The sequence below is a fragment of the Microcebus murinus genome, chromosome 20 (genome assembly GCF_040939455.1).
Source record: "Microcebus murinus isolate Inina chromosome 20, M.murinus_Inina_mat1.0, whole genome shotgun sequence".
In the NCBI taxonomy this organism is placed as follows: domain Eukaryota; kingdom Metazoa; phylum Chordata; class Mammalia; order Primates; family Cheirogaleidae; genus Microcebus; species Microcebus murinus.
In genome coordinates this window covers 19,582,913-19,609,217 of record NC_134123.1, presented here as the reverse complement: position 1 = coordinate 19,609,217, position 26,305 = coordinate 19,582,913, and the positions used below count along the sequence as shown (strand labels likewise).

Below are 26,305 nucleotides of genomic sequence, written 5' to 3'. Positions count from 1 at the left end.
CCCGCCCCTGTCGCAGCTGCTGCATCCACCCCCACCATGCCCAGCCCTTTTCTGCACCGTCATCTCCCGCCCCACAGAGGCTCGACCCGTGAGTGGGGCCGCCCGAAACGGGCCGAACCCGGAGCCCCACTCCACCCGACAGAGGGAGGGAAAGGAAACCGAGATTGGGCGGAATCAGCGCCGCGCCACCAGCAGCAGCGCTCGGAGGTCTGTGAGCCCCGCCCTCCCGCAGGACTCTCAAGCTCTAGGACCCGGTGGAGGGGAGGGGAGGGTAACCAGGCGGTCGCACATGCGCAAAGGCTCCCGCAGTTTCCCGCGACCCTCGCTCCGGGATAGAGAGCCCGCGCAGCGAGGTGGGGATAGGGGCCGGGACCGGCTCCACGACTCGCCACCTGGCTCTCTAGGAAGAATCTGGCCTGTGACCCTGAAAGACTGGCCGCGACATAAGTTCAGTGATCACTTTAGAGCTAATGACAGCCTCAAAGGGAAGGCCCTGGCCAGCCAGGGTCTCTACCCGCCAGACAGGACAAAGGGCAGGACTTGAGGTAATGGCAGGAGTGAGCGAGGAGGGGGCAATCCAACCTGCGCCTTTCCCCCCTGTGTCTGTCCATAGTAGGTGCTGCTCCCCTCTTTCTTCCCCTGCCCCATGACTGGTGGGACACTCTGCAGCAGACTTAGCTGAAGAGAGCAGAGGGCCCGCATACACAGTGCAGTGATGTCAGGTGATGCAGTAGTGAGGGGTATATGTTGTTCACTGGGGTGCAGAGAAGAAGCAACCCCCTGCCTTTTGGACACTTAGGCGTTGGTGTGGACAAGGGAACATTTGACTGTGGAGGATGGGCCCACACAGTGCAGGCAGGGGCAGAATATTCCAGGCTTAGGGAACAGCATCAACAAAGGCTCTGAGGTGCCAGGGACACATGGAGTTCTCACGGCACTGAGTGGTGAAGGGAAGTGGGGAAGAGCCTGGCCGTCCAGGGTGGTGGGAGGTGGCAGGAGTTATCGGACCGCATAGTTTGGGTTCTCTGATGGGCAGTAGGGGTGGGGAGGGGGATAGACATTCTGCTAGACAGGAGACCCCCTTACAGTTCAGGCTGGAGCAAGCTAGATTCCAGTTCTACCACTTGGTCTCTCTGAGCCTGTCTCCTCTTCTGTAAAATAGGTACAGTAAACCCTACTCCAGAGAGTTGTCAGGTCACTATGCGATGGGGGTGGTAGGATGGGAGTGAGAGGGACTCAGAGGGACTGTTACACAACATATGTGACAACAGTGGGTTTGAAAGGAAGGAGCTCATGGAAATTCACTGAATCTCCAGGGTCTTGCTGGCTGGTTAGGCCACCCAAGGGGATGGGCCATGATCCTTGGTTGGTAATAAATGGACAAAGGAGATTATATTCTACCTAATACGTAATAGTGCTGTTTGGTGAAGACAGTCTCTCAAAATGGGGAAATTAATGGAAGAAAAACAGTATGTCAGGTGATGCCCAATTCTGCATTGGGAAACTCTGCAGAGAGTCCCCACCAGCAAGGAGGCTCAGTGGGGGTACAGCTGGGTCTCAGGTGATGTCAGGAGATTTTGGTCAGAGGTAGGTCTCAAAAAGATTCAGATATCTCTGCTCGGGTATCATGGAACAAGGAAAAGCCATGAGACCAGGTTGGGGTTGCAACATAGTACTGGCATTGGTGAGAGGGTGCAGGGCTAGAGCTTGTAGTGGAAAGTTGGACCTCAGAGTTAGGGTAAGGAGAGAGAAGCAGGGGAAGGCTCTCAACTCTGTGCTCTGGGTGTAGAGGGGACTAGAGGGCAGAGTGTGGTGGCAGGAAACCCTAATCTGGGACGGTGCAGGGTCCAGGCAGGAGGTAAAAGATCAAAGTCAGTGGTGAGGATGGTGAGAGAAACACAGACACGCTGGAAAAGATTTGAGGGCAAGCAGGTGGGGGTAGCAGGATCAATCCTAGGTTTTTCTGCATGCTGGGGCTAAGGAAGCAGATTTGGGAAAGAAAAAGTGGTTAGTTTGGATAAACTGGGTCTGAGCTGGTCTCGGGATTTGCCCGTGGCTGGGGCTCAGGAGGGGGTCCTGGTTAGGGAGAGCAGTCAGAGAGTAGATGGGAGTCCTAGGGGAGCGCATAGGGGAGGAGAGCCACAGCTGACGTTTAGGGACAGGAGGAGGAGCCTGAGGAGACAGGACAGAAGCGGCCGGAGGGGCAAGAGGACAGCAGTACCGTGCGGAGGCCTCAAGGTCCTGTGCTGCGGAACCGACTGGCCACTGGGGTCAAGGTGAACTTAGACCCCAGCCCCGGGTGTTCACTGGGGCCCTGGGAGAGAGTGGCTCCGGCCCCCTGATACTTCTCTCCCACTCCCCCGTGCAGCCCTGACCATGGGCAACGCGCAGGAGCGGCCGTCAGAGACAATCGACCGCGAGCGGAAGCGCCTGGTGGAGACGCTGCAGGCGGACTCGGGGCTGCTGCTGGACGCGCTGCTGGCGCGGGGCGTGCTCACCGGGCCCGAGTACGAGGCGTTGGATGCACTGCCTGATGCCGAGCGCAGGGTGCGCCGCCTGCTGCTGCTGGTGCAGGGCAAGGGCGAGGCCGCTTGCCAGGAGCTGCTGCGCTGTGCTCAGCACACCGTGCACGCGCCGGACCCCGCCTGGGACTGGCAGCACGTGGGCCCGGGTGAGCGCGGGCGGGCGGGGCCTAGGTGGGAGCGGGGCGTGCCCGGGGCGGAGCGAAGGCTGAGCGGAGGGAGGTGCGGTCGTCTCCCCTGGAGCAAGGCGGGTGTGTGCGGAGGAAACCGCAGGTGGGTAAATTGAGCCTGAGTCACTCCCACTTCCTCCCCAGGCTACCGGGACCGTAGCTATGACCCTCCGTGCCCAGGCCATTGGGCGCCCGAGGCACCTGGCTCGGGGACCGCATGCCCCGGGCTGCCCAGAGCTTCAGACACCGACGAGGCCGGGGGCCCTGAGGGCTCCGAGGCGGTGCAGTCCGGGACCCCAGAGGAGCCAGAGCCAGAGCTGGAAGCTGAGGCCTCTGAAGGGGCTGAGCCAGAGCCGGAGCCCGAAATGGATCCGGAACCAGAGCCGGAGGCAGAACCAGAACCGGAGCCAGAACCAGAACCGGAGCCCGAGCCTGACTTTGAAGAGGGGGACGAGTCCGAAGGTGTGAGCCTGCCCAAATCCCATGCGCGTTTGGCGGGAGAGCATGGCCTGGGAAGCGGAGGGTGGGCTCCACTTCACTGTCCACCGCCCCCATCATCTCTAGATTCCTGAAGACCAGAGTGCGGACCGGCTGTTCCCTGCCCAAGCTGGATAGGACCCGGGATCCTGCCGGAGCTGGATGGGATGCCACCGAGGCTTCGTCCAGCCCAGTACCGCTGGAAGTGAATAAACTCTGGAGGGTTGGCCTGGGCCTGGGCTCTCTCTACGATTCTGGCTGTTTGCCCAGGAACTTTGGGTGCGTGCGTGCCTGAGTCCCTGGGACCTAGGCAGCCCTGTGCCTCCCCACACCCACCGCCAGTCCCCCAGTAACCCAAGCTGCACCCTGGAGACCCCAGAACAAGGCCCCTAATAGGACAAGAGCCTGACGCCTGCTACACTGCCCTTTCCACTTATGAACCATCTGGGCATCTGTGTAGGCACCTGCCCAACTCCCCTAGGCTTGATGCACAGAGCAAGGGAAGGGTGGCTTTTCTCCACTTAGGGAGGGCTTAGAGCTCACAGCCTTAGGAAGTGAGATTAGAAAAGGGGAATGGGATGAGACCTTGGGTAAACAGAGGCCACACACATCACTGTCTTTACTGTTTTAATTGTCTGGCTTCTCTCCGGACTGGGGGCTCAGTGAAGGTTCCGACTAGTTAGTAACTAGCACACACAAGGCGCTCTATACATACTCACTGGCTAACTGAATAAAGACTTTCCAACCGAATTTCTGAGTTTTACAGATGGGAAAACTAAGGCCAAGGGTAGGAATGGCACCAGGTCACTGGCACAGCTAAGTCTGAAGTGAAACTGGAAGCAACAACCACCCTTGCACCTCTCCTGGACCAGGAGGGTCTTGGGCCGTGGGGGCCTGCCCCTCGGGCTTGGTTGTGGCTGCTCCCAGGCTATGCCAGCCTCTGCCGGAGACCAGCTGTGAGCTTGTGGATGAAGAAAAGAACAGCAGAGGCCAGTGGAGGGCATGAGGGTAGGGCCAGGTGAGCTCTTGGGCTTCACTCACAAGGCCTGTACTGTGTGTGTGCACGTGTGTGTATGTGTGTAAAATGAGAGTGGGGCTAGGAAAATCGGTGCCTTCCAGGAGTGTCCTGTCCTCTCCATCAAACCTTCAGGAGCTGCTGCCTCCCAGCCCAAGGAAGTAGAGCACATACATAGGGAATAAATACAGGACCATACTTGGGGGGAGAGGCAAAATGCTGGAAAGCACAGCCCAACACCCCAGTCGGACCAGGACCCCAGCCCCTTGAGCCTGTGTGAAGCCAGGCTTAGGCAGTCACCCCAGGAGAAGGGATCCCAACCCCCACCAGGACCCAGTGAGAGGTAGACAGCACGAATGCTGAAGGAGCACCAAGGGGCCAGGTGGGGGAAGGGAAAGACTGGAGGACCTGGACACCCCAAACCATTCCATGCAAGAACAAGCTTCTACTCCCAAACCTCCCCCCATCCCCATCGATGCTCAGCTCCCCTCCTGCCCGCAGGCCTCCCCTCTGTTCAACAGAGAGCTGGAGGCAGAAGGGCCACTCGGTTTGCCTAACATGCTGGGCCCCAGGGAGGCTAGCAAGGGACAGGAACCCTCTGATGTTGCCAGTTCCTCCTCATGGAATGCTCCTGCCCTCCCAATGCCCCCAAGAAACACCCAGGCCATGGAAGCACAGAGCAGACAGCTTCATGTTCTGGGGGCCGATCTGGAGCCCTCAACCAACATCAGTCCGGCAGCAGGCGGCCCAGCTCCGCCTCATCCAGCCGGTTGGTGGCCATGATGTGCTCCAGCTGCTGCCGGTAGCGTGTCAAGTCATGCATGAAGTGGGGCACCCGGGTATTATCCAGCACCCCATGGGGCCGCAAGTGGTCCACATCCTCATAGGACACCTGCAGGGAGGGAGCTGGGCCTCAGGGGCAGGCAGAGTCCCCTGGCATTTAGGTAGCTGGTCCCAGCTCACTACTTGTGGCAAACTGCCCTTTGCTCCTGGGACTCCTTCCTTTCTCCTCCTGATTCACTCCCAATGTTTCCTACCTCTAGGCTCAGTTCTAGGTCTTTGCTCTTTCAACACCTTCTATTATCATCTGTGCCCTATACCCCCACTCCACTCTGCAGCCCAGCTCTTCCCTCACCTCCAAACATGCCTATCCAACTGCCCCTTAACACTGTCCCCTGAGTATCCAACAGTAACCTCCTGGATGCCAGCTTATACCAGCCCCACCCTCTTCACAGTCACCCAGGTCAGATTCTGGGTAGAAGAGGCCTGGACTCTCACCCTTCCACTCAGGGTGGTCACTGAGTTAAAAGGATTCCACTGTCTGAAGCACTCTCCACCCGGTCCCTTCCTTTCCAAATGCATGGCCACTGCCTGGGTGGGCCAGGCCACCATCAATTCTGCCGGAGTGATTAGAAAGGCCTCCTCCCCTCGCCCCTGCACCCCCTTCTCTAGGCCTCTCTCCAATCCACCCCCCACATAACATCCAGAGGGAACCTTTGAAAGCAAACATCTGAGCCACTACTCTGCTTAAAGCTCCTCCCACTCCCCATTGCTTCCAATGAGGTCCACTTTCCTCAGCCTGGCACTAATGCCAGTGCCAGGGACCTGCATTGGCCATTTCTCCAGCGTCCTTCCCCAGGCCTTCCGGATTGTGCCTTGAGATGCAGTATCTACACACACCTACAGGCTGGTTTAAACACCTGCTTTTGGCTGCCATCATTTCATCTCCTGGACTCACCTCCATCCGCACTGCCCCCACCCAGAGAGGCCTGGCACCCGGCACCCAGCCCTCAGTGTAGCACCAATCAGAGGCCCAGGGAACACCGCGGCAAGGGGGACAGCTGGCTGGGACCTGGGAGGGTCTGCAGCCTCTCACCTTGCCCAGCGAGGTCAGCAGCGGGAAATCGATGGTCTGGCGGTGTCGCAGAATGTGCACGATGCCGTCCAGGTACACCTGGTCCTTGCTGAAGCAGCCTGGGAGCACGGGAGGGCTGTAAGCCCCTGGCCGCCGCCGCGAAGCCCCCCCCCAGCCCCGCCCTGCCCAGGGCGCATCCCCTCGCGGGCGCCCACCCGGCTTCGAGGTGTCTGTCTGGCCGCGCTTGGCGCGCACGCAGTACTCCCAGCGCACGTCCGCGTCCTGCACGTAGCGCGCCAGGTCCTGGAAGAGCTGCCGGAAGGACATGCGCGCGGCGCGGTGGATGGTGTAGTAGAGCAGCGCGGCGCGCCACAGGAACGGCTGCTTGCGGAACAGGACACTGTGCAGGCTGGCCAGGCCCTCCTCCGTGGGGTTAGCCGGCCGCAGCCCGTACCGCAGCCGGCCCTCGGCGTTGTGCCACGGCTGCTGCGCGTTGTTCACGCCCCGCAGGTAGTGGGTGCCTGCGGGAAGGGAGGCGGCGCTGGGCGGGGCGTCCGGGGGACCCATCTGCCCGGCCCAGCCTGTGCCCTGCTCCACCCAGCCAGACTTCTGGCTGGACTTCTACCCGTGACTCTGTGTCCTCACGATCCCAAACTCAGGCTCTCACACAAATTCTCCCCCAGCCCCAGACCAACCCCAGGCAGCGCTAAGACCCTCCTCAGGTGAACCTAGTACCCACAGAGGCTCACATGCATGAATCCTCCCCCACCCGTCCAGGCCCCCCCAACACACACACACAAACACACACATGCACACAAACTCCCAAACTTACACCGCCCAGCCCTCCCGGAGACAAGGAACACACACACCACCCTGTCCCAACATCCCGAGTGCCCATATCATTTTGACAGTTGTGCTGATGCCCCAGCAAAAACCACCTCTTGCCCAAAGCAACAGGATTCTTGAAGAGGAGGGACAGATAGAAAGGAATAGTGGTTAATGTCTTGTGCCCTCCTTCCCAGCCTGGCCTGTCCCCTCCTAACCAGGCGCTGTGTGTCCTCAGGCCAAGTCCGTTCCCACGATTTGGCCTTCCACCCACCCTACGGGCCCCATGTTGGCCAGCCTGGTGGGACCCTCAGGGCTCTCTCCCTCTGGCCTGTTGGGGCCTCCCAGCCTTGCCCCCACTGTCAGGGGAAATCAGAGAGGGAGTGGGGAGAGAAAAAGATACTCTAAAGGAGCAAAAGATGAGGGTGAGCCCAGAGTGGGCAGGCATGTTCTGGCCTACCTCTGTGAGCGAGAGGGAGGAGGTAGCTGCTCACGAAGGGAAAGGGCCCGTCCTCCGGAGGGAAAGGGGAGAAACAAAGGGGGGTTACTGGGGCCCCTCACTGACCCCTCCAGCTCCCAACCCCCTTTCATCCCTTCCCACCCACCCACCCACCTGCCCACACCCTGACCTATCTCGTGCCGCAGCATGCCCTCCAACCAATACTGGCGGGCTCCAGTCAGGTTGATGGCCAGTGTGGGGCGGCTGTTCTCCACCATCATCACTGCCTGGGACAGCAGGTCCTCACTCAGCTGCACCACAACCTGCAGATGGCAATGCCCTGAGCCAGTGCTCTGAACCAGCCCTGGGGCCAGTGTGCAGATGGACCTACTTATGCCACAGGTCAGCCAGGCTGGACACTAGGCCAGGACACCCATCCTTCATGAACCCTGCTCAGAGCCAGCTCCCACCTTATTTGGGCAGGGGCAGGGATTTGTCTGGCCAGACATGGCACTGGGCCTGGGACAGCCCACTAGGCAGCCAGATTTGGGGCATGAAGAACAGGGGCTCTGCAGGTAGGGCAAGCTCACCTCCCCAGCGCAGCCCTCCTTCTGCATATATTTGCGCACAATGGACCAAATCTGGCACTTGGTCAGCAGCTGGCCCCCGGTGGTAGCCTCAAAGTGTTCATAGGTACCAAACTTCTCCAGGACAGCTTCAATGATGCCAACTGCCTGTACACAGGGCCACAGCAGCTGGTTAGGACAGGCCCCTTGGGTGGTGAGGACTAGGGTGGGAGGGAAAGCTGGACTAACCTGATGGATGAACTGTCCAGAGGCCTCACAGTACTTCTCCAGCACAGCTGTGGGCCTGGGCTCCTGGTACTCAAACTGTGGATTGTAGGTGTAATGAGACTGGAAGAACTTGTCCCGTTCACGGTCCATGTTGGTTGGTCGCAGGGCCACCAACATGCAGGGGCTCTTGCTGGCACCATGGCCTGCATCCCTTCGAGTCTTAGCAATGTGAGGCAGGGAGGATGCAGACCGCAGGTTGCCCCCACTTGGGTTCCGTCCTCGTCCAGGTGTGGCCCGTCCCTGGGTGCCACACCCTCGCTGGCTAGTAATATTTACAGTGTAGGTGCTCTCACTGCGACGCATGTGGCTACGGGGGCCCAAATGCAGCTTTGACGAGAGTTGCCGCTCAGGCTGGGGCTGTAGCACTGAGGGAACTGCCAAAGCCAGGGGCAAGGCAAGGGACTGAGACCAGGGGTACCGCGGTAGCCCATCTCGGTCTGAGGGCTTCAGCCTATGGTGCAGAGATGGGGGACTGGCAGACGGGCTGGGGGGTGCCCGCTCATACACCTGATCCCCCGAGTCCAGCACCATTCTGTCTTGGGGGTCACATCCAGCCGGGTCACTCCAACTCCCCACTCTGTCGACCTCTGGGGACACAGAAGAGCATGTGGAGACCAGCATGAGTGGGTGTGGCCAGAGGACCAGCAGGCCCTGCACTCCACACTGCCCTTGCTGGGCCCTTGGTAGACCCAGGGTCTGCTGCCAAGGGTCTGGGTGGCTGCAGTGTCTGTTCCTTCCAGCAGGCTCACCAAAGCAGGCTGGGCTGGGGGAAAGCAAGAGTTTTATATACCCACCTAGATGAAGATGATTCCTAGTTACTGGAATCCCCTCAGCTCCAGAAAGCAAGGACTGAGTCCCTACTCATGATTCTAGTCTCTGTGCCCAGCACTCACCTAGTCTGGAAGCTGGTACAGTGCTGCCTCAGCTGCCAGGATGGATGATAGGTGGGGGTCCTGAGGCTGCCTTCTACCCAAGGCATCCTCAGTCCCACCCCTCCCCTCCCACCTGGCTCCACTCACATGCTCCTGACCATTTGGCCTCAGTCTATTTGAATGCTTGAGCACCCTCTGCTTATGCTAGCCCCTCCCCCCATGCCCTCTCTCCTCTGAGCCATCTGTTCAAATCCAAATTACAACCTGCTTTTGGGAAGCAGCGAGAAACTTCAACAAATCCAAGCCTGTCCCCTATCTGAGGCATCTTCCACGTGGTCACCCGAGGCCAGTGTTAGGGTGCTCACCCCTGACTCTGTGCCAGGTCTCAGGCCAATCCAGTCTCTCCCCAGAGACTGACTGGAGGCTCCAGCCTGCAGGCTCCCTTGCCTGCTCAGGGACACAATTCCAGCATTTCCCCTCTCTGCTGCATCATCAGTCTCTTCCTCTCTACTGGATTCTTTCCATCAGCATAAACACATGCTGTTATTTCTCCATCTTAAAAAAACAAAACAAACTTGAACCCACACTCCTTCAGCTACAGCCGCACTGCATCTCCCTCCATCTGCTCCTTGTTGCAGCACAATAACTCGAGAGTCATCTATACCCATCTCCAATTCCCTCTTTCCTGTTCTCTCTTAAATTCACTTTAATTAGCTTTTTGTTCCGTGTTCTCCATCAAAATTGGTCTAATCAAGGTCACCAGTGACCTTAATATTGATCAGAAACAGCACATGACACAGTTAATCACTTTACCTGGAAACATACTCTCCACTTGACTTTCCAAACACTCAAACTTAGTTCTCCCACCTCACTGGCTGTTCCTTCTTTGTTTCTCTTGCTGGTCATCCCTATCTCCCAACCTCTTAACACAGTAATCTCCCAGGACTTGTTTGTGGGAACTTCTCTCCTCTTCTCCATTTATGCTCACTCCCTAGGTGATCTCATCCACTGTCATGGTTTTAAATACATGAGCCAAGACTTCTTCCATACAGTTTGGACCAGTCTTGCCAGTTTCAATGCAACATTTTTTAACAGGCATATCAAACCGATGTGTCCTTCTCTGGAATGTTTTTCCTCCCGTATAATGGCATGGATTGCTCGCTTACTTTCCTCAAATCTCTGCATAAATACCATGTTAGTAGAAAAGTCTCCCTAACATGCTCTCTAAAAAATAGTAAACCTTCTCTCCCCTCTCCACCACAATCTTCCCTCCCCTGTAGCAATGATCACCATCAGGTCAGTACACTTTATACCTGTGCAGTAAATTTGATGCTTAGTATCTGTTTTATCCTTTCCAGTGTTCACAGCTGTATTCCCTGAACCCATAACAGTGCCTGACCCAGAGCGGTTGCTCAGTAAATGAATGAACCCAAAAGCCCTTTTCCTTATCAGAAGTAGAATCATTCCTTTCCTGAGCTTTGCTTCCCCATCTAGACCTGATCTTCGCCACCCTCCTCTACGTTGCCTAATGATCAGCTCCTTGAAAAGGTTTCAGGTCTCAGGCTTCACTCACCTCAACTAACTGTACGCTTTTCTGGACTCCTCGCTGATTTCCAGGCCTCTACTAGGGCCAGTCCCCTTCATCTCCCCTTCTTTCGTTCGACCTACCTCCTCGAAATTACCAGAATACGCCTGTTTCTTTCATGTCCCAGGTCCTTCCGCCAAGGATGCCCTCGCAATGTCTCCCTGGAGCAAACTCTTAACCATTCTTCAGGGTTCGGTTTTGGCCTCACCTCCTCCGGGAAACCTTCCCGGCGTCTAGAGGGTCCCACTGCTTTGGCAGCTGCTTTACCGCTCTAGGCTGTCACTGTCGGAGCCTAGGTCCATGTCCCCCCACCAACCCTTGAACCCGAAGGCAAGCACTGCCATGTCCCAGGCACCCAGCACTAGATGCCGAATGAATGAAGGCTGGATGGGGGAGGAGTCTCCAAGTACCAAAGGCGGGGTCTGGTGACAAATGAGAGGGTGTGGCCTGTGCCAATAAGAAACGCCGGGAGAGGATAACGTGGAAGAGGAGCCAATGGGGACCGAGAGATCGAGGAGGGGCGTGACCTACAGCCAATAAGCGGCAGAGGATAGAGCGAAGGGCGTGCCCAATGGAGGGTGGGGTCAGAAGACAATGGAGTGGGGTTCTATGGTAGATCAGGAGGGGCCGCGTCGCGTGCGTTCTGTCGGCCTTTGGGGGAATTCCGTCCGCGTGCCGCGCCCCCACCTGTTCGCTCCTCTTCTTGCCGCCAGCCGTCCGCTCCGCAACGCCAGTCGCCGGCCGCCCAGCCCGCGGGTGCGGACGCCGATGACGCACGCACTCGGGTGCGCGCACGCTCACACGAAGGCGTGGAGACCCGCGTCAGTCTCCGCGGCGGCGCGCCCCCGAGACCACTGGGGGCGGGGCCAGGCAGGGCTGAGGGGCGTGTACGTCACCACGCCACGACCCCAGGCGGGGGCGTCGGCTCCGCGCGACTGTGGGGCGTAGTCTGAGCCCCGGGACAGCCCCGGGGCCTCTGAAACGCAGTCACGGAGGGGGCCAGTGTCTAGATAGGTAGGTCGCAGCCCGTGTGCCAGGACCCTCCGGCCTGCCACTGCGCGTGGACCTCCTAAACTTCCATTACCCCTTCCCTGACACACACAGATTCAGGCATACAGGAGCCGTGGCTTTATTCTGCGGCAAGCCGGGCGTCAGGCGCAGGACCCCGACGTGAGGCAGGAGGACAGCGCGGGCGCGGGCGCCAACACCAGGCTGAAGAGTGCGCGGCGGCCGGCGGGGGGCGAGGGCGGCGGGCCCGCCTGCAGAGAGCTGAGGGCGGCCTGGCGCTGCTCTCGGGACACGTCCCCGCGCAGGTCCAAGAGGGCGGAGACGTGGTCCTCGCTGCAGGGGCATCATCGAGGCACATCAGGCCCGCCCCGTCCCCCTTGGGCTGCTTCTCCCTCCCCGCCACGGTCCCCTCACCTCACGTCGGGAAATTGCTGCCGCAGGCTCGCCACCTCGAGGCCAAGCAGCATGGGGTCGCGGAGGTTCAGCAGCTCCCGCAGGGCGAGCAGCACCGGCGCGCAGTGAGCGCTCTCCTCCAGGCCCTGAGCACGTCGAGGTCGGGTATCATCGTGCCGGCCCCGGGGCCCCACCCAACCGCGGAGACTGTGCCCGTCTGCCCATCCAACGAGCTCTCACCAAACCGAGGAAAAGCTCGCGAAGCTGGGCAGCATCCTGCCGCAGGCGCTCGGCCGCCTGGGTCCTCTCGTCGGGCCCGCGGCACACGAGGCGGCCCTGCATCAGCGCGTGCAGGTACTGCAGCACCACGGCCCGCTCTGCCTCCGCCAGCAGCAGCTGCGAGGAGGACGATGCGGAAGGTCGCCTTTCCCATCCTCGCTGCCCGCGCCCAGCCTTTCCCACGCCCCACGACGCACCTGTACCGCGGGGTTCCGCACGCGCCAGAAGTCCCGGCAGAAGCGCTCTGTCCGCTCACACACACCGTCCAGCTGCTCAGGGCTCGACAGCCACTGGCGCGAGGGCAGAGCTGCGAACAGAGACTGGGGGAGGGGGCGGAGCCGGAGATGGAGAAATGATCCAGACCTAGCGGAGGGTCTGGATCTGAGACCAGGTGGGCCAGGTGTCAACCCATGTCCGCGGAACCCCCCTATACATAGGCTGAGTCTCCACCTCCCACCTCCATCCCACCCTGAGTGAAGCCTCACCTGGAGCTCCGCGAGCAGCGCCTCCAACACCAGACGGCAGATCCTCCTCTGCAACTCGTCCAGCCCAGCTTCCACCGAAGCCAAGGCCCCTGAAGCCACCCAGTCGTGCTGCAGGACGGACACTGAGGAGCTGGACCGACCAAAACCACGGCTTCAGGACCAAGGCCAAGGCCCGTGTGGCCCTCTGTGGTCCCTCCGCTCGGACGCCACCTTGTGGCGCAAGTGTGTGGCCGAAAGGAGGGAGAAGGGCGGCTTCCTGCAGGTTTGAAGGTCTGAAGCTGGGAGAGCTAGAAGGGACACATCCCAGAGGGACCTGCCTCTAATTCACCGTGTGACCTAGAGCAAATCATTCTTTCAGTTTCTGTTTCCTCATCCGTAAGGGGAGGGAGCTAATCCCAGAGAGAAAAGAGTAAAAATCAACATGTGTGTCCTCCCAGTCCCCACTACAATGAACATAACCCCTAAGAGGAAGAGAACTTTTTTTTTTTTTTTTGAGACAGAGTCTCACTTTGTTGCCCAGGCTAGAGTGAGTGCAGTGGCGTCAGCCTAGCTCACAGCAACCTCAAACTCCTGGTCTCAAGCAATCCTGCTGCCTCAGCCTCCCGAGTAGCTGGGACTACAGGCATGCACCATCATGCCCGGCTAATTTTTTCTATATATATTAGTTGGCCAATTAATTTATTTCTATTTATAGTAGAGACGGCTCTGTCTCTTGCTCAGGCTGGTTTTGCACTCCTGACCTCGAGCAATCCACCCGCCTCCCAGAGTCCTAGGATTACAGGCATGAGCCACCTTGCCTGGCCAGGAAGAAAACTTTTTCTGTTTAGTTCACAGCTGGAACCCCAGACATTTCCTGGCACAGAGCAGGGTCTTGATAAATATTTGTTGAATGAATGAATAATTGACACTATGCGACAGGCTCTGTGGTAGGTACCTCACATCCATTTATCTCATGTAATTCTCGGAACATTCCATTATTACCCATGTAATACTAATGAGAAAAGCGACATTCAGAGAGATTAGGTAATTGACCTAACCAGTAATTAGCAGAAGTAGGATTGGAAACCCCTGACCTATGTGAGTCCAAAGTCCCTAGGGACCTAGCTTGGGCTGGGTCCACACATAATAGGCACTCAGTAGGGGGACAGTGATGGTGGTGACTGTGGGGCCCTTCTGGTACCTGAGTGCTGATTGATGGTTGAGGGCTGCAAGTAGGTAGGACACATAATGAGGGGCCGTTGCTTCCCCACTGAGGTGGTCTCGGGAGAATCGGATCAGAGCATCATTGAAGCTGCAATGGGCAGAGATAGCTGGACTTGCTGCTTTCTGGTGCCTCCACAACCCCAGTCCCTGTTACTCCTGCCCCACCCTCAAGACACCCAAGTCCTTTTTTGAAGGAGCCCTTTCCCATTGGTGTGTCTTATTCACTCAGTGCCTGTTTGGGCTGCCCTGGGAGCAGGGCTAGGGTTTGGGAGTGGGTCAGTGCCTTGGCAGACCTCCTCAGGAAGGCACCCAGCTCTGACAGTGCCATGCCATGCACCCGCCGTTGCAGTGACTCACTGACCAGGCTGGTCACTCGAATGTTCTCGTCCAGGATCTACAGGCAGGGGTGGGCAGTCATCAGCAAAGCCCCTACCCTCTCCTTTCCCCATGGGCCTGCCTGCCTCCTGGCCACCTCCCACCCACCTGCAGCACAATGGCCGGCATTGGTGAGTAGTAAAAGCCAGATGGGTCTGTGTTGGGCTCCTGCTCCTGGCTCCACTCAGCTACCTCCCCATCCAGTGCCTTCTGTAGCCACTGGGCAACACTTGCCTGGGAGAAGGGGTGAGGGGCAAAAGAATGTAGCAGGGCACTGAGCTTGCCAGATGTGGGTAGACATTTGACTCTACACATATAGGCCCACAGCTGATGGGCAGAGCCTTTCAGGACCTGTGCCCCAACTACTCACCTGGACTTTGGCCACAAATGTTGCTTCTAGTTGCTCAACATTCTCCAAGGTTAGGAGGGGCTCCAGCTGGGATACATCAGCCTCAGGCCCCAACTCCAGGCTCCCCATCATTTCCTGCCTGGAGATGGGTCGCCTGGTGTCACACTGAGCTCCCAGCCTCTGATTCACCCACTTCCCAATGCCCCAGAGACACTGACCCCAGGTACACATGCAGTGCCCAATGCAGCAAGGCAAAGGCATCAGAAGCCCCCAGCTCAGGCCCTGTGAGGAGTTGCTGCAGTCTGCGGCGCAGGCCACTGTGCAGGGTGTGGGCCCATAGCTGGACCACTTTGTAGTGTGGCGGGCAGCAGGGTGCTACTAGTGCCTCAGCTGTGGCCATCTCAGCTGGCAGGGCCACTCGCAGAGCTTCCAGCCACTCTGCTAGAGCCCCTGGACCAGGCAGCAGAGATGTCCCAAAGTGGACTCGCTCCAGGCCTTCCTGTAGTGCCTGAAGACAGCGCTGCCTCCAGTCCCGGGGAGCCTGCCCCAGGTGGGTTGTTCGTCCAGCCTCCATCTCTGCCACACGCACAGCAGCCACCAGCAGGGCTGGGTCCTCCCGTGCCAGCTGCCCTGCTGCCCCTGCAGCTGCCTCCACAGCCTGGCCCAGTGCCTCAGCCAGAAGGCCCAGCTCCTGGAAGACTGGCAACTCCAGGCTCCCCAGGGGTGCCCATGTCTCCTCTTGCAGTTGCTCCAGCTCTCGAAGGCTCACATATGCCTCCAAGAGCCGCTGGGCATCAATCAGGGTCTGTGTGTGGGCCACTGCAGCTGGCACTAATTGAGGGAAGAAAGGAGACAGCCTTGGTTCTCAGCATTCCCACCACCACAATGGGTACAGCAGGGGATACTGAGGCCCTGGGGCTGGAGAGATGTATAAAATATTTAATAACTGGTACAGTAAAGCATTGGCTAATCTGAAAGGAACCAGGCAAAAAAGTTCTAGAGGCCTGGTGGGCCAGGTGTCAACCCATGAGCTAATGGAATATGAGGAAGTTGAGGATCCTGGAGGGAAGGCAGGGGGAATTGAGGGGTGATGCTAGTGGCTAATTCACCCACTCCATTAGGGAAATATTTCACTATGTTAGCATCAGGGAGGCCAGAGCCACTTGATGGGGTGTCCATCCTGACTTAAGCATCCCATGCTTGGGAACTCCAGGACTAGCTGGTTTGTACACTGCTTCATAGGCCATTTGAAACCTGAGTTACTCCCTGGGAGGTCCCTGGTATGCCCCTCCACGCAGTCCCCCACCTAGTGCCCCAGCCCCTAGATCAGTGATGGGCGTTTGTGGACTGACTGTCGGATGCTGAGGCTCAGGGTTCCTGCACACTCACCTGCCTGCAGCCGGGGCAGCAACTGAGACAGGGCCTGCAGTTGCTTGTGCTGGGAAACCTGCTCCCGCAGGGTCTCCAGGGTCTGTGAGGACTTGGATATGTCCTGGAGCAACCCATGGGCCTGACTCAAGGCTTCACGGGTCCCCTGCATGGCCTCAAGGGCCTGGGCCAGCTGCCACACACCAGTCTGCACGCCTTCCAGGTATGACTGCACCACCGACTGTGGAGAGAGGCAGCCAGTGAGGCCCGGCCAGCCCAGCACCCCAGCGCCAGCACTGCTGCTCCCTGCCCAGGCCCACCTTGATGCGTGCTTCCAGAGAGCAGGTACGCTGCACCTCTCGGCTGCGGTACTGGCCCAGCCTGGCTAGCTGCTCCGGCCGGTAGAAGATGCCTGAGGCCCACTTGAGCGCAGCACCTCGGGCCAGCCGCTCTGCCCTCTCCTGCTCTGGCCACTCAGGCCCTGGGCAGGAAGAGCCTGGGCAGCCATGTCAGTTGGGGAGGGCCTGGAGGAAGTGGCCTCCAAACCCTCTCCCCTTCCTACACCTCAGCCCATCCCCAGGGCAGTGCACTCCTCTCACTGCCCTATAGAGCTCCAGCCAGCCCTGGCAGGGAGGCTCCAACTCCACTGTTCCCACCTTTCTTGCCATTGTTTCTCCCCAACCCCCTCCCCCCCCAAGGGCTCATACCAGGAGGAAGTGCAGGCTGTATTTCATCGTTGGCTGCTGAGTCCATGGCGGGCCTGGAGAAGCCGGAGCTGAGGTGGGCCAGGGACGGGGGTCTCAGATAGAGCAGGAAGGGAGGATGCTCCTTTGAGCTGCTGTAGTCTAGACCTTTCTGAGAAGGAGGAGGGAGGTTCTTGCCCAGCCGCCTCAGGAAATAAGAGGGAGGTGGTGTGATGCAGAGGCACCTGGGAGGCCTTGCCTGCTGGCTTTCTCAGTTGTGCCGCTGCATGTGCTAAGTGGCGCAGGGTGGGCACAGGCTCATTGGACCCCATTCCTGCCCTCAGCTGTACAGGACAGTTCGTTGTAGAACTTACCAGGCTTGACCAAGCATCCAGTTCTCCCTCCTCCGCAAACAGCCTTGGCCTTGAGAATGGCCCTCTCCCCCGGCAGAGCTGGGCACGCCTACCAATCGCTCACAGGGCCTGGGTGACTCTAGCTGACTCCAGCACACAGCAGGAGGACTCCTCTCTCCAAGGAAGCCTGTCTCCCACTTCTCAGCCCAGAAGCCCCTTATTCCAGCCAAAGCCCCGCCCTCCCCAAGGCCACCGACAGAAAGGAAGGAAGCTGAGTCTCTGGCACTTTATTCCCAACAGGAAAGAGCATCTGCACCGAGGGTGGGGAGGGCTGGGCTCCACTTCCCTGAGGAGTGGGGGGAGGGGTGTACTCCCAGGGTCATAGAGTCATGACCAGCCCACCCAGGACCTCTTGGCGCTCAGGATACAGATGTGAACTAGACTTGGCCTCAACCTGGCGGGGTGAGGGTGAATGTGCAGATAGGGATGCAGAGGACATCACAGTATGAAAACTGTGTTGCTGGGCCCCTCAGAGGGGGCTGTGAACCTCTGCAGAGGAGAAACTGATACAGGCTGTTGGAAAGAGGGGGCACGGTGGGCTGTGGCAGGAGAGAGGTCATGAAAGCTGTGTTTACCTTGACAGTTATAGGGAGCCTGGGAAGGGATTCCAGGGCAGAGGCACTGATTCCTTCAGCTGCCAAGAGTATAGGCTGCTGAGGTCTCACAGATGAATCTCTCAGTCAATATTGGGGTACAAATGCTTGGTACCCCTGCCTGGATGTGAATGTCTCAGAAGGGCTACCCCAATTTCGGAGCTGAGGTGGGATGGGCTGAGGCCTCTATTATAACTGCATCTGCCCAATTCTTTTTGGCTACCCTTACAAATGTGGATCCCCCAAACCTGCTGCAAATCTCCATCTCAGAGTCCATGTCCCAAAGAACCTGACCTAAAAGGAATAATATAATAATTTATTGGCCTCTCGCCTGTAATCTCAGAACCTTGGGAGGCCAAGGTGGAGGATTGCTTGAGGCCAGGAGTTGAAGACCAGCCTGGACAAAATAATGAGACACTGTCTCTATAAAAAATTTTAAAAACCTAGCCTGGGGTGGTGGCCTGTTCCTGTAGTCCCAGCTACTCTGGAGGCTGAGGCAGGAGGATCGCTTGAGCCCAGGAGTTCAAGGTTATACAACGAGCTATGATCAGGCCACTGCACTTCAGCCTAGGTGACAGAGCAATAGTCCCCGTCTCTAAAAGAAAATTAATTGATTAATTAAAAAGGAATAATAATAAATAATAACAATGTTAAAAATAACAAAATGGTCCTAGAGAACACATAATCCTTCCTATATGCCAGGAATTGCTCCATATGCCAGGAATTGCTCCAAGTGCTTTACTTACGTTAACACATAGGTAAACACATTTGCACCGATGCACTGCAGTGTGGAGACAAGAGAAAGATGAGGATGGGACTAGGGATAGAGAAAAGTGTACAAGTGCTTACTATTTGGCAGGAAATGAGGGACAGGAATAGAGTGGGTGACCCCAAGACAGTGGGACAGCCTTTAGCTGCAGGTTAGAGGGAACTGGTTGGGTTCTTCAGGCAGTGTGGGCAGAGTTAACAGTGTTGGGGCAGGCTGGCAAGGAAGGTTCGGGTGACTCCCACGTCTCTACTGCCTGGGTTATCCACTGACCTCCAACACATTTCTCCTTAACCTGTCAGGTCTCCCAGGATCCCCGAATAGTTTCGTCTTATTCAGCAGTTGGACATTTGCTGATGGTCCCTGAAGTTTTGCGTCAGTTTCCGTAGGCAGGAATTGTGCCAGGTTCCCTGGAACATGCGCAGGGCGGAAGCGGAAGCAACGACGCTGGCTCCGGCAGCCGAGCGGCCAGGAACGGAAGCGGAAGTGGCGGCGGCGCCGGCCTGGCCTGGCCTGGCTGAGGGGAGGCGGCGGGCGGGCGCGATGGCGGAGGCCGGGCCACAGGCGCCGCCGCCCCCGGGCACTCCGAGCCGGCACGAGAAGAGTCTGGGACTTCTCACCACCAAGTTCGTGTCGCTTCTGCAGGAGGCCAAGGACGGCGTACTTGACCTCAAGCTGGTGCGGCCTGGGCTAAGGGGCGACAAGGCGGGGATGGTGGACCAGGCCTGGGCCGGTAGCGGGAGCTCCCGGGGTGGCCCAGCTGGGTCTACCGAGAGCCAGCCACCATCGTGTGCTTTCTCACAGGAGAGAGGCCGGGGCTGTTTCATTCATTCGGGCAAGGCCACTGAGCGTCAGCTATGTGCTAAGCTCGGGGCTGCAGGTGCTCGTCCTCGTGGCCCTTCCTGGCTGGCGTGGGGATAGAGTATCAGAACATCAGTTCAGGACTGTGCCAGGTCTCTTCTCACCCTGCGATCCTGAGCTACAGTAGTGCCTGGGAGGCACTACAGGGTTGGGACTCAAGCTACCCTGCTCCCAGATCACGTTTCACGGTAGCTGGGGGTACACCTGATAGTGGAGCTGAGCATTCTCCACTCTGTTCTGTCTGCCAGGCAGCTGACACCCTAGCTGTGCGCCAGAAGCGGCGGATTTACGACATTACCAACGTGTTAGAAGGTATTGGGCTGATCGAGAAAAAATCCAAGAACAGCATCCAGTGGAAGTGAGTGGGGATATCTGAGAGGGCAGTAAGGTATCCTGTCCAGAAGTGTCTGTCAGGGGTGTGGGGTGGAGGGTGCATGGGACCCAGAGTTCCTAGCAGTCCCTCTTAGTCCCATTCCCTGGGCACAGGGGTGTGGGGCCTGGCTGCAATACCCGAGAGATTGCCGACAAGCTGATTGAGCTCAAAGCAGAGATCGAGGAGCTGCAGCAGCGGGAGCAAGAACTGGACCAGCACAAGGTGTGGGTGCAGCAGAGCATCCGGAACGTCACAGAGGACGTGCAGAACAGCTGATATCCTCCTGGCGGTCCCTGCTCTGGGGGAGTGGGCAAGGGGCCCTCTGGTCCAGCGGGTTTTCTCTGTGTGCCCTGGGCCCGGTCCCTCTGGGGAGGATGGTCCTGTAGCCTCTGGTCAGGTCCCAGCCTCACACTCCTTCCCCAGAGCCCCTCCTCCTCCAGTATTGGCCTGTGATCTAGCCCCATGTGGACCCCAGTCCCCAGAACTTTGAGGGCTTGTATGTCAGACCTCTGCTAAAGAGTTGGGTCTTCTCTGTAGCCTGCCATCTGTCACCATAGGCAGGGCATCAGCCATTCTCCTTAACCCCCACACCTTGGCCTACGTGACTCATGAGGACATCTGCAGATGCTTTGCTGGTGAGCAGAGCCTGGGTAGGGGGACTTGCGGGTGGGGCTAGGCTAAGCCACAGCCCTGAGTACTGGGCTAAGTACCCAAGAAGAGTTCCATTTCTTAAGATCATGGGGCCTGCTCAAAAAGGAACCAGGCAGGGTAAGTCTTTTTGAAGGTCACTGGGACCCTGTGAAGGCCAACGATACTAAGAGGGTATAATAATTCTGGAACGGGTCCCTGGATTTGCTCCCATCTGCATTGCCCCCTGGATTTGGCTTCTTGGGCATGATAGAGGCACAAGGGGGAAGGAAAGAGTATATGTGAGTGTGTGTGTATGTGCGCATGCGTGCTTTTGTGGGCAGGCTCTTGCATGCTTGTGTACAGGGAACAGTGGTGCCCTCTTTTAACCTGTAGTGAGTTTAGTAGCATTGTGAATACAGGAACTGCTCATTTTCCATCTTGTGTCCCTCAGGCTAGTCCTGGGAAAGGGACATTGGCGTTAGCCAGAATACCTGTACCTAGATATCAGCCCTGTCAATCAAAGAGTGAGGTGCTCATGGCCAGCGATCTTTCACTCTACATATTTGAACCCAGATTTCCTCATTACTGACCCTGGCCTTGGGGAGAGAAAGGCTTCAGCTTTGTTTGTCCATTGTGGGGGATGGGTGAGGCCTACTATCTAGTTAGTACCTGAGACCACGCTCTCCTGCCTTGCTTCAAGGGGAAAGTACTTCCCTTCCCAGCTCAGATTGAACCCATGGGCTCTGACCCATTCTCCTTGTCATTCTAGGAGACACTCTCCTGGCCATCCGGGCCCCATCAGGCACCAGCCTGGAGGTGCCCATCCCAGAGGTGGGTGCTAAACCCAGGCAGGCGGGGTCACTTGAGGGCGGGTGCTGGCTGTGGAACCTGATAAGTTCCGGGTGGGGCAGGTAGGGGGACGCCTGGGGTTTGGGGTTATCTAAGAGGATGAGCAGCCTGGGTGGGAGAGGACACTGGCCCTGACCCAAGGTCAGGCAGGAGCCAAGCCTGCTTCCAATTCCACCTGTTGCCTATCCCCTACCACTTATCTCCAGGGTCTCAATGGGCAGAAGAAGTATCAGATTCACCTAAAGAGTGTGAGTGGCCCCATTGAAGTGCTGCTGGTAAACAAGGAGGCATGGAGCTCACCACCTGTGGCTGTGCCTGTGCCACCCCCTGAAGATCTGCTCCAGAGCCCATCTGCTGTGTCTACCCCTCCACCTCTGCCCAAGCCTGCCCCAGTCCAGTCCCAGGAAGCCTCATGTCCAAGCAGTCCCCAGCTGACCACTTCCACCCATGTCCCTGGCACCACCGATGTCCTAGGGGTGGCCTGCCCAGCAGCTGAGATCACAGGTGAGGCACAATGGGAGCTGGTGATAGGATTATCTTCTGGGGTCCAAAAGGCAACACTTCTGTTTTGTGGAATGCCATACTCAGAGTTGGAAGAGACTTGGAGGGGGTTGTCCTTTTCCTGGCCTCCACCCAGCCTCCCCTTGCGATGGCAGTGAATGATCAGTCCCTTTATAACAGGGAAGCTCTGACTATGTAAAGGGCCATTAATGGTGACAGTTTCCCCCAGATCCATTGGTGTCTCACCTGCCCTGGCAGCCCCTCTTGAAGTGTGGCCGTAGTAGACATGCACGAGTCTCCCTCCTATAAGCCTTGTGTCTCTGTCTCCTTTAGGGACTCATTTCCAGGTTCCCTCTTTTGGGGCAACTGGCAATGCCTGATTCTCCTTGGGTCTGGGAATTAGGACTGGTCACCCTGGCCACAGGTTCTAGCACAGTTAGGTTCAATGACCCACTTCCTGCCCTCTTGTGACTGGATTCAGGGGATGTGGTTGCAGTGAGTGGTGGCCCTGGAACTGACAGCAAGGACAGTGGTGAGCTCAGCTCACTTCCGCTGGGCCCGACAGCACTGGACACCCGGCCACTGCAGTCTTCTGCCCTGCTGGACAGTAGCAGCAGCAGCAGCAACAGCAGCAGTTCATCTGGACCGAACCCTTCTACCTCTTTTGAGCCCATCAAGGCGGACCCCACAGGCGGTGAGTACCTGTTAATGCAGGGGCAGGGAAAATCCAGCTTCTGCCCAGTCCTAGGTCAGAAGCAGCACTGGGGCTGGAACCCAGCTCTCCTGTGAACCCCTGCCTGACACAGCGCTCTCTGCCAGCCAGGGTGAGGTGCCCTTTTCCCCCTTCCTGGGCTGGCACAGTTCTCTCTGGGCCTCTGTCAAGCCCTGGCCTTCCACCCCTTGGAGTAACAGTAAACCTGTCTCACCTCCCTAATTGATACTCCTCTTGCCTTCCCTGTCTCCTCTCTGTCTGGACTCCTTGAAAGAGTAATCTCTACTCCCCTGCACATCTTGATCTCCTGGTCACCCTTCAGGTTGCCGCAGTCACCCCCCACCTCTGGCACTACAGCAGTGCCACTCTTAAGTTGCTGAAGACCCAGCTGCCGAATCCAGCACATTTCTAGAGTGTTTTTGCTTCAGTGCTCTCTTGCTCCGTGTTAATGTTCTTTTCTCCTTTGGTTTTAATGATGCCAGCTCTTGGCTCTTCTACCCCACTGGCTTCTCCCTGAACTCTCCCTGACACTTCCTTAAACACTGGCACTTTCTGGGGCTCTGTCCCATTCTGCACCTGGATGTATGAGCCCCCAGCTGCTGCCTCGCCTAGGTCTCCTGCCCGATCCCCACCCTGCATTATCCACCTGCCGTCCTCTGCACATCCAAAGGACACTTCATTCCCACATGTCCTCAGCTGAACTCATCTTCCTCCCAAAACTCTCTTTTTTTTTTTTTTTTTTTTTTTGAGACAGAGTCTCGCTTTGTTGCCCAGGCTAGAGTGAGTGCCATGGCGTCAGCCTAGCTCACAGCAACCTCAAACTCCTGGCTCAAGCAATCCTCCTGCCTCAGCCTCCCGAGTAGCTGGGACTACAGGCATTCGCCACCATGCCTGGCTAATTTTTTGTATATATATTTGTTGGCCAATTAATTTCTTTCTATTTATAGTAGAGACGGGGTCTCGCTCTTGCTCAGGCTGGTTTAGAACTCCTGACCTCGAGCAATCCACCCGCCTCGGCCTCCCAGAGAGCTAGGATTACAGGCGTGAGCCACCGCGCCCGGCCCCAAAACTCTCTTTTCCACCTTAGTCGTGAGCACCCTACCGTTGTCCCTGGTCACCCAGGCTTGACCCCTGGATGTCACTCCAGTTCATCTCCTTTGCTGCCCACCCCTTGTTTGCTAAGCATTCTGTCCCAGACACGTCATCTCATCTCTCTTGCATCCTCAACACTCAGGTTGACTCCTGGCCACCTCTATTCTAGATTCTTCAGCATCCTCCTCTTTACTCTGAGAGAATGATTTTCCTGAAACACAAACCTGTTACAAAAGTATTTTTTTTTTTAAGAGATAGGGGTCTTACTTTGTCACCTAGACTGGAGTGCAGTGGCTGATCATAGCTCACTGCAACCTCTAATGCCTGGGCTCAAGTGGCCCTCCCACCTCAGCCTCCCAATTAGCTGGGACTACAGACATATACCATCATGCCTGGCTGATTTTTTTATATTTTGTAGAGATTGAGTCTCACTATATTGCCCAGGCTGGTCTCGAACTCCTAGCTTTAAGTGATCCTCCAGCCTCAGCTTCACAGAATGGTGGGATTACAGGCATGAGCCACTATGCCTGGCCCAAAAGTATCTTTTTTTTTTTTGAGACAGAGTCTCACTTTGTTGCCCAGGCTAGAATGAGTGCTGTGGCGTCAGCCTAGCTCACAGCAACCTCAAACTCCTGGGCTCAGGCAATCCTTCTGCCTGAGCCTCCTTAGTAGCTGGGACTACAGGCATGCGCCACCATGCCCGGCTAATTTTTTGTATGTATATATTTAGTTGGTCAATCAATTTCTTTCTATTTTTAGTAGAGATGGGGGGGGTCTCGCTCAGGCTGGTTTCGAATTTACAGCCTTGAGCAATCCACCCGCCTCGGCCTCCCAGAGTGCTAGGATTACAGGTGTGAGCCACCACGCCCGGCCAAAAGTATCTTTTTAACAGTTCCCTAAGGCCCACTGGATAAAATCTGAGTTTCTAAGCCTGGCATGTGAAGTTCCTTGAGGTCTTCTCTGGTTTGATTTTCTTCTGCTTCCCATATGTGTCCTGGTCAGAGCTTTGCAACACTAGTCCCTCTTGAAGTATCTATCTCCACCTCTGCCTGGTGACCTGACCCAGGGGGTGGTCTCTGTACCCTGCACAGAGCAGACCTTAGATAGGGTGGGGATGGATGGGGCATCCTCCAGCAGACAGGGTGTGTACGCAGAACCCAGAAAGGGAGGGGAGTCTGTTGCCCTTTTGCAGCACCTGTGAGTTAGAAAGGCTGTACCAGTTTCCTGCAGTGGGTCTTTGATACTGTGGGCTCAGCACTGAGGAGTTCAGGTCCAACAGGTGAAATCAACAGATGATGCCAGCTTAACTGAGGGCAGGGCCTACCTTTGCTCAGCTGTATGGAGCCCCAGGGTGGGTGGTATAGGATCTGAGGAGGGCAGGGGCTCCAGTGGGACCAGGCTGGACCTCTGTGCCTTGAGCATGGCTTCCTTGTTTTGCAGTTCTGGAACTCCCCAAAGAGCTGTCAGAAATCTTTGATCCCACACGAGGTAGGCTGCAGTACTCCATGGGACTGGGAGTAAGGGACACAGTTCATTGGGTCGTACAGTTGTTTTCTTGCCCTTCTGAGGACTTTAAGGTTGTGCTTGGTACCTGGGGCAAAGCGTAAAGCTCCTGATGGGCTGGTGGAGGTTCCCTTTCCTGGGCTTCAGTGGGTAGAGGGGTGGGAGTCAGAACATAACAGCTCTCTCTCCCCTCCCAGAATGCATGAGCTCAGAGCTTCTGGAGGAATTGATGTCCTCAGAAGGTGGGTGGCCCGGGAAGGTGGGGGGTGGGTGTGGGCAGGGGGTTGGGCAGCTGCTGGGTGGGGCCTTGGCCAGGGGTCTCAACCTAGTGCTCTCTGCAGTGTTTGCCCCCCTCCTTCGTCTTTCTCCACCCCCGGGAGACCACGATTACATCTACAACCTGGACGAGAGTGAAGGTGTCTGTGACCTCTTTGATGTGCCTGTTCTCAACCTCTGACTGACAGGGACATGCCCTGTGTGGCTGGAACCCAGACCTGGGGGCTGCCTGGGGACTTGCCCCTAGCCACCCCTACACAGTGTGAGAGCCACAGACTCCTGGCTTCCCCAGCCTGCCCTCTGCACAGTTCTGGCCACAGCTCCCATTCCTGCACTTGCACTGTGCTCCCAGTGCAGGGGAAAGGGGCTCAGCCCCCACCACCGTGGAGCCAAAGTGTTTGTCTCCTTTTCTGGGGCCTTCCCCAACCCAGGCTCGGCTGCCACCCAGTGGCACAGAACCGAGGACCCGCCATCGCCCCTGTAGGGCAGCTTGTCCAGCCTCACTACCCTGCTGCCATCCCATTTCCCCCCAGGGAGAAAAGGGTGGGGTAGAGCTGGGCACGTGCCAGCACCACCCCTAGCTTCCTTCGCTGCACCCCACCCCTCAGCCCTCCAGCTCCTCCTGGACCTCATGTGCCCCTCTTCTGGGCCCTTAGCCCTGGAAACCTGCAGGTGGCAGTGGGGAGGCACTAACAAGAAGGAACAGAGGTCCCTAGCTAGGAATCTGGGCCGTCTGGCCCTGATGATTGGCCCAGCTCCCGCTGCCCCATAGCCCCCCTTATTTCCATTTATTCATTTACCCTCATTTAGAGCCATTTGCAGAGATTTAGAAAGATTTACAGTAACGAATGGATTCCTATATAAAAGATTATTTTTATACTTTTTGCAGCAAAAGGAAATTGTAATATTTGTACAGTGTCCAAGTGAATAAAGACCATGCCTAAGGCTATCTCTGACCTGGTTCTTTCCACCCCTCCTT

At 57.3% G+C, this 26,305-nt stretch overlaps 4 protein-coding genes across 11 annotated transcripts; 2 read left to right on the top strand and 2 right to left on the bottom strand.

Moving 5' to 3' along the window:
* Positions 1-49: 49 nt before the first annotated feature.
* NOL3 (nucleolar protein 3) lies at positions 50-4,496 on the top strand. 3 transcript variants are annotated; one of them, XM_012742614.3, is made up of 4 exons: positions 50-207; positions 2,369-2,671; positions 2,837-3,154; positions 3,257-4,489. In XM_012742614.3, exons 2-4 carry the CDS (start codon positions 2,377-2,379, stop codon positions 3,262-3,264), a joined length of 621 nt encoding a protein of 206 aa, XP_012598068.2. In that variant the 5' UTR covers positions 50-207; positions 2,369-2,376; the 3' UTR covers positions 3,265-4,489. The 3 variants fall into 3 exon arrangements, with proteins under 3 accessions (XP_012598068.2, XP_075851844.1, XP_075851845.1); XM_075995729.1 differs by lacking the exon at positions 50-207 and adding an exon at positions 2,161-2,276 and having other exon boundaries at positions 3,257-4,492; XM_075995730.1 differs by lacking the exon at positions 50-207 and having other exon boundaries at positions 3,257-4,496.
* A 361-nt stretch (positions 4,497-4,857) lies between these two features.
* On the bottom strand, positions 4,858-11,464 carry MATCAP1 (microtubule associated tyrosine carboxypeptidase 1). 4 transcript variants are annotated; one of them, XM_012742610.3, is made up of 7 exons: positions 11,302-11,464; positions 8,119-8,744; positions 7,894-8,037; positions 7,494-7,626; positions 6,255-6,560; positions 6,061-6,158; positions 4,858-5,076 (listed from the first exon to the last, which is right to left on the bottom strand). In XM_012742610.3, the coding sequence occupies exons 2-7, from the start codon at positions 8,686-8,688 to the stop codon at positions 4,912-4,914; spliced, it is 1,416 nt and encodes a 471-aa protein (XP_012598064.1). In that variant the 5' UTR covers positions 8,689-8,744; positions 11,302-11,464; the 3' UTR covers positions 4,858-4,911. The 4 variants fall into 4 exon arrangements, with proteins under 4 accessions (XP_012598064.1, XP_075851843.1, XP_012598061.1 ...); XM_075995728.1 differs by having other exon boundaries at positions 8,119-8,193; positions 11,302-11,388; XM_012742607.3 differs by lacking the exon at positions 11,302-11,464 and adding an exon at positions 10,698-11,279.
* Positions 11,465-11,727: 263 nt separating this feature from the next.
* On the bottom strand, positions 11,728-17,344 carry EXOC3L1 (exocyst complex component 3 like 1). The gene is made up of 14 exons (XM_020282559.2): positions 17,132-17,344; positions 16,782-16,963; positions 16,395-16,570; positions 16,096-16,315; positions 14,925-15,537; positions 14,728-14,845; positions 14,466-14,591; positions 14,276-14,376; positions 13,960-14,070; positions 12,780-12,909; positions 12,492-12,614; positions 12,256-12,411; positions 12,037-12,161; positions 11,728-11,955 (listed from the first exon to the last, which is right to left on the bottom strand). The coding sequence occupies exons 1-14, from the start codon at positions 17,146-17,148 to the stop codon at positions 11,766-11,768; spliced, it is 2,388 nt and encodes a 795-aa protein (XP_020138148.2). The 5' UTR covers positions 17,149-17,344; the 3' UTR covers positions 11,728-11,765.
* Positions 17,345-18,995: 1,651 nt separating this feature from the next.
* Positions 18,996-26,275, top strand: E2F4 (E2F transcription factor 4). 3 transcript variants are annotated; one of them, XM_075995727.1, is made up of 10 exons: positions 18,996-19,207; positions 19,639-19,748; positions 19,877-20,038; positions 20,355-20,398; positions 21,163-21,224; positions 21,449-21,746; positions 22,309-22,437; positions 24,988-25,035; positions 25,248-25,292; positions 25,392-26,275. In XM_075995727.1, the coding sequence occupies exons 1-10, from the start codon at positions 19,073-19,075 to the stop codon at positions 25,505-25,507; spliced, it is 1,149 nt and encodes a 382-aa protein (XP_075851842.1). In that variant the 5' UTR covers positions 18,996-19,072; the 3' UTR covers positions 25,508-26,275. The 3 variants fall into 3 exon arrangements, with proteins under 3 accessions (XP_075851842.1, XP_012598067.2, XP_012598066.2); XM_012742613.3 differs by having other exon boundaries at positions 18,997-19,207; positions 22,240-22,437; XM_012742612.3 differs by having other exon boundaries at positions 18,998-19,207; positions 22,225-22,437.
* The last annotated feature ends 30 nt before the right edge of the window (positions 26,276-26,305 follow it).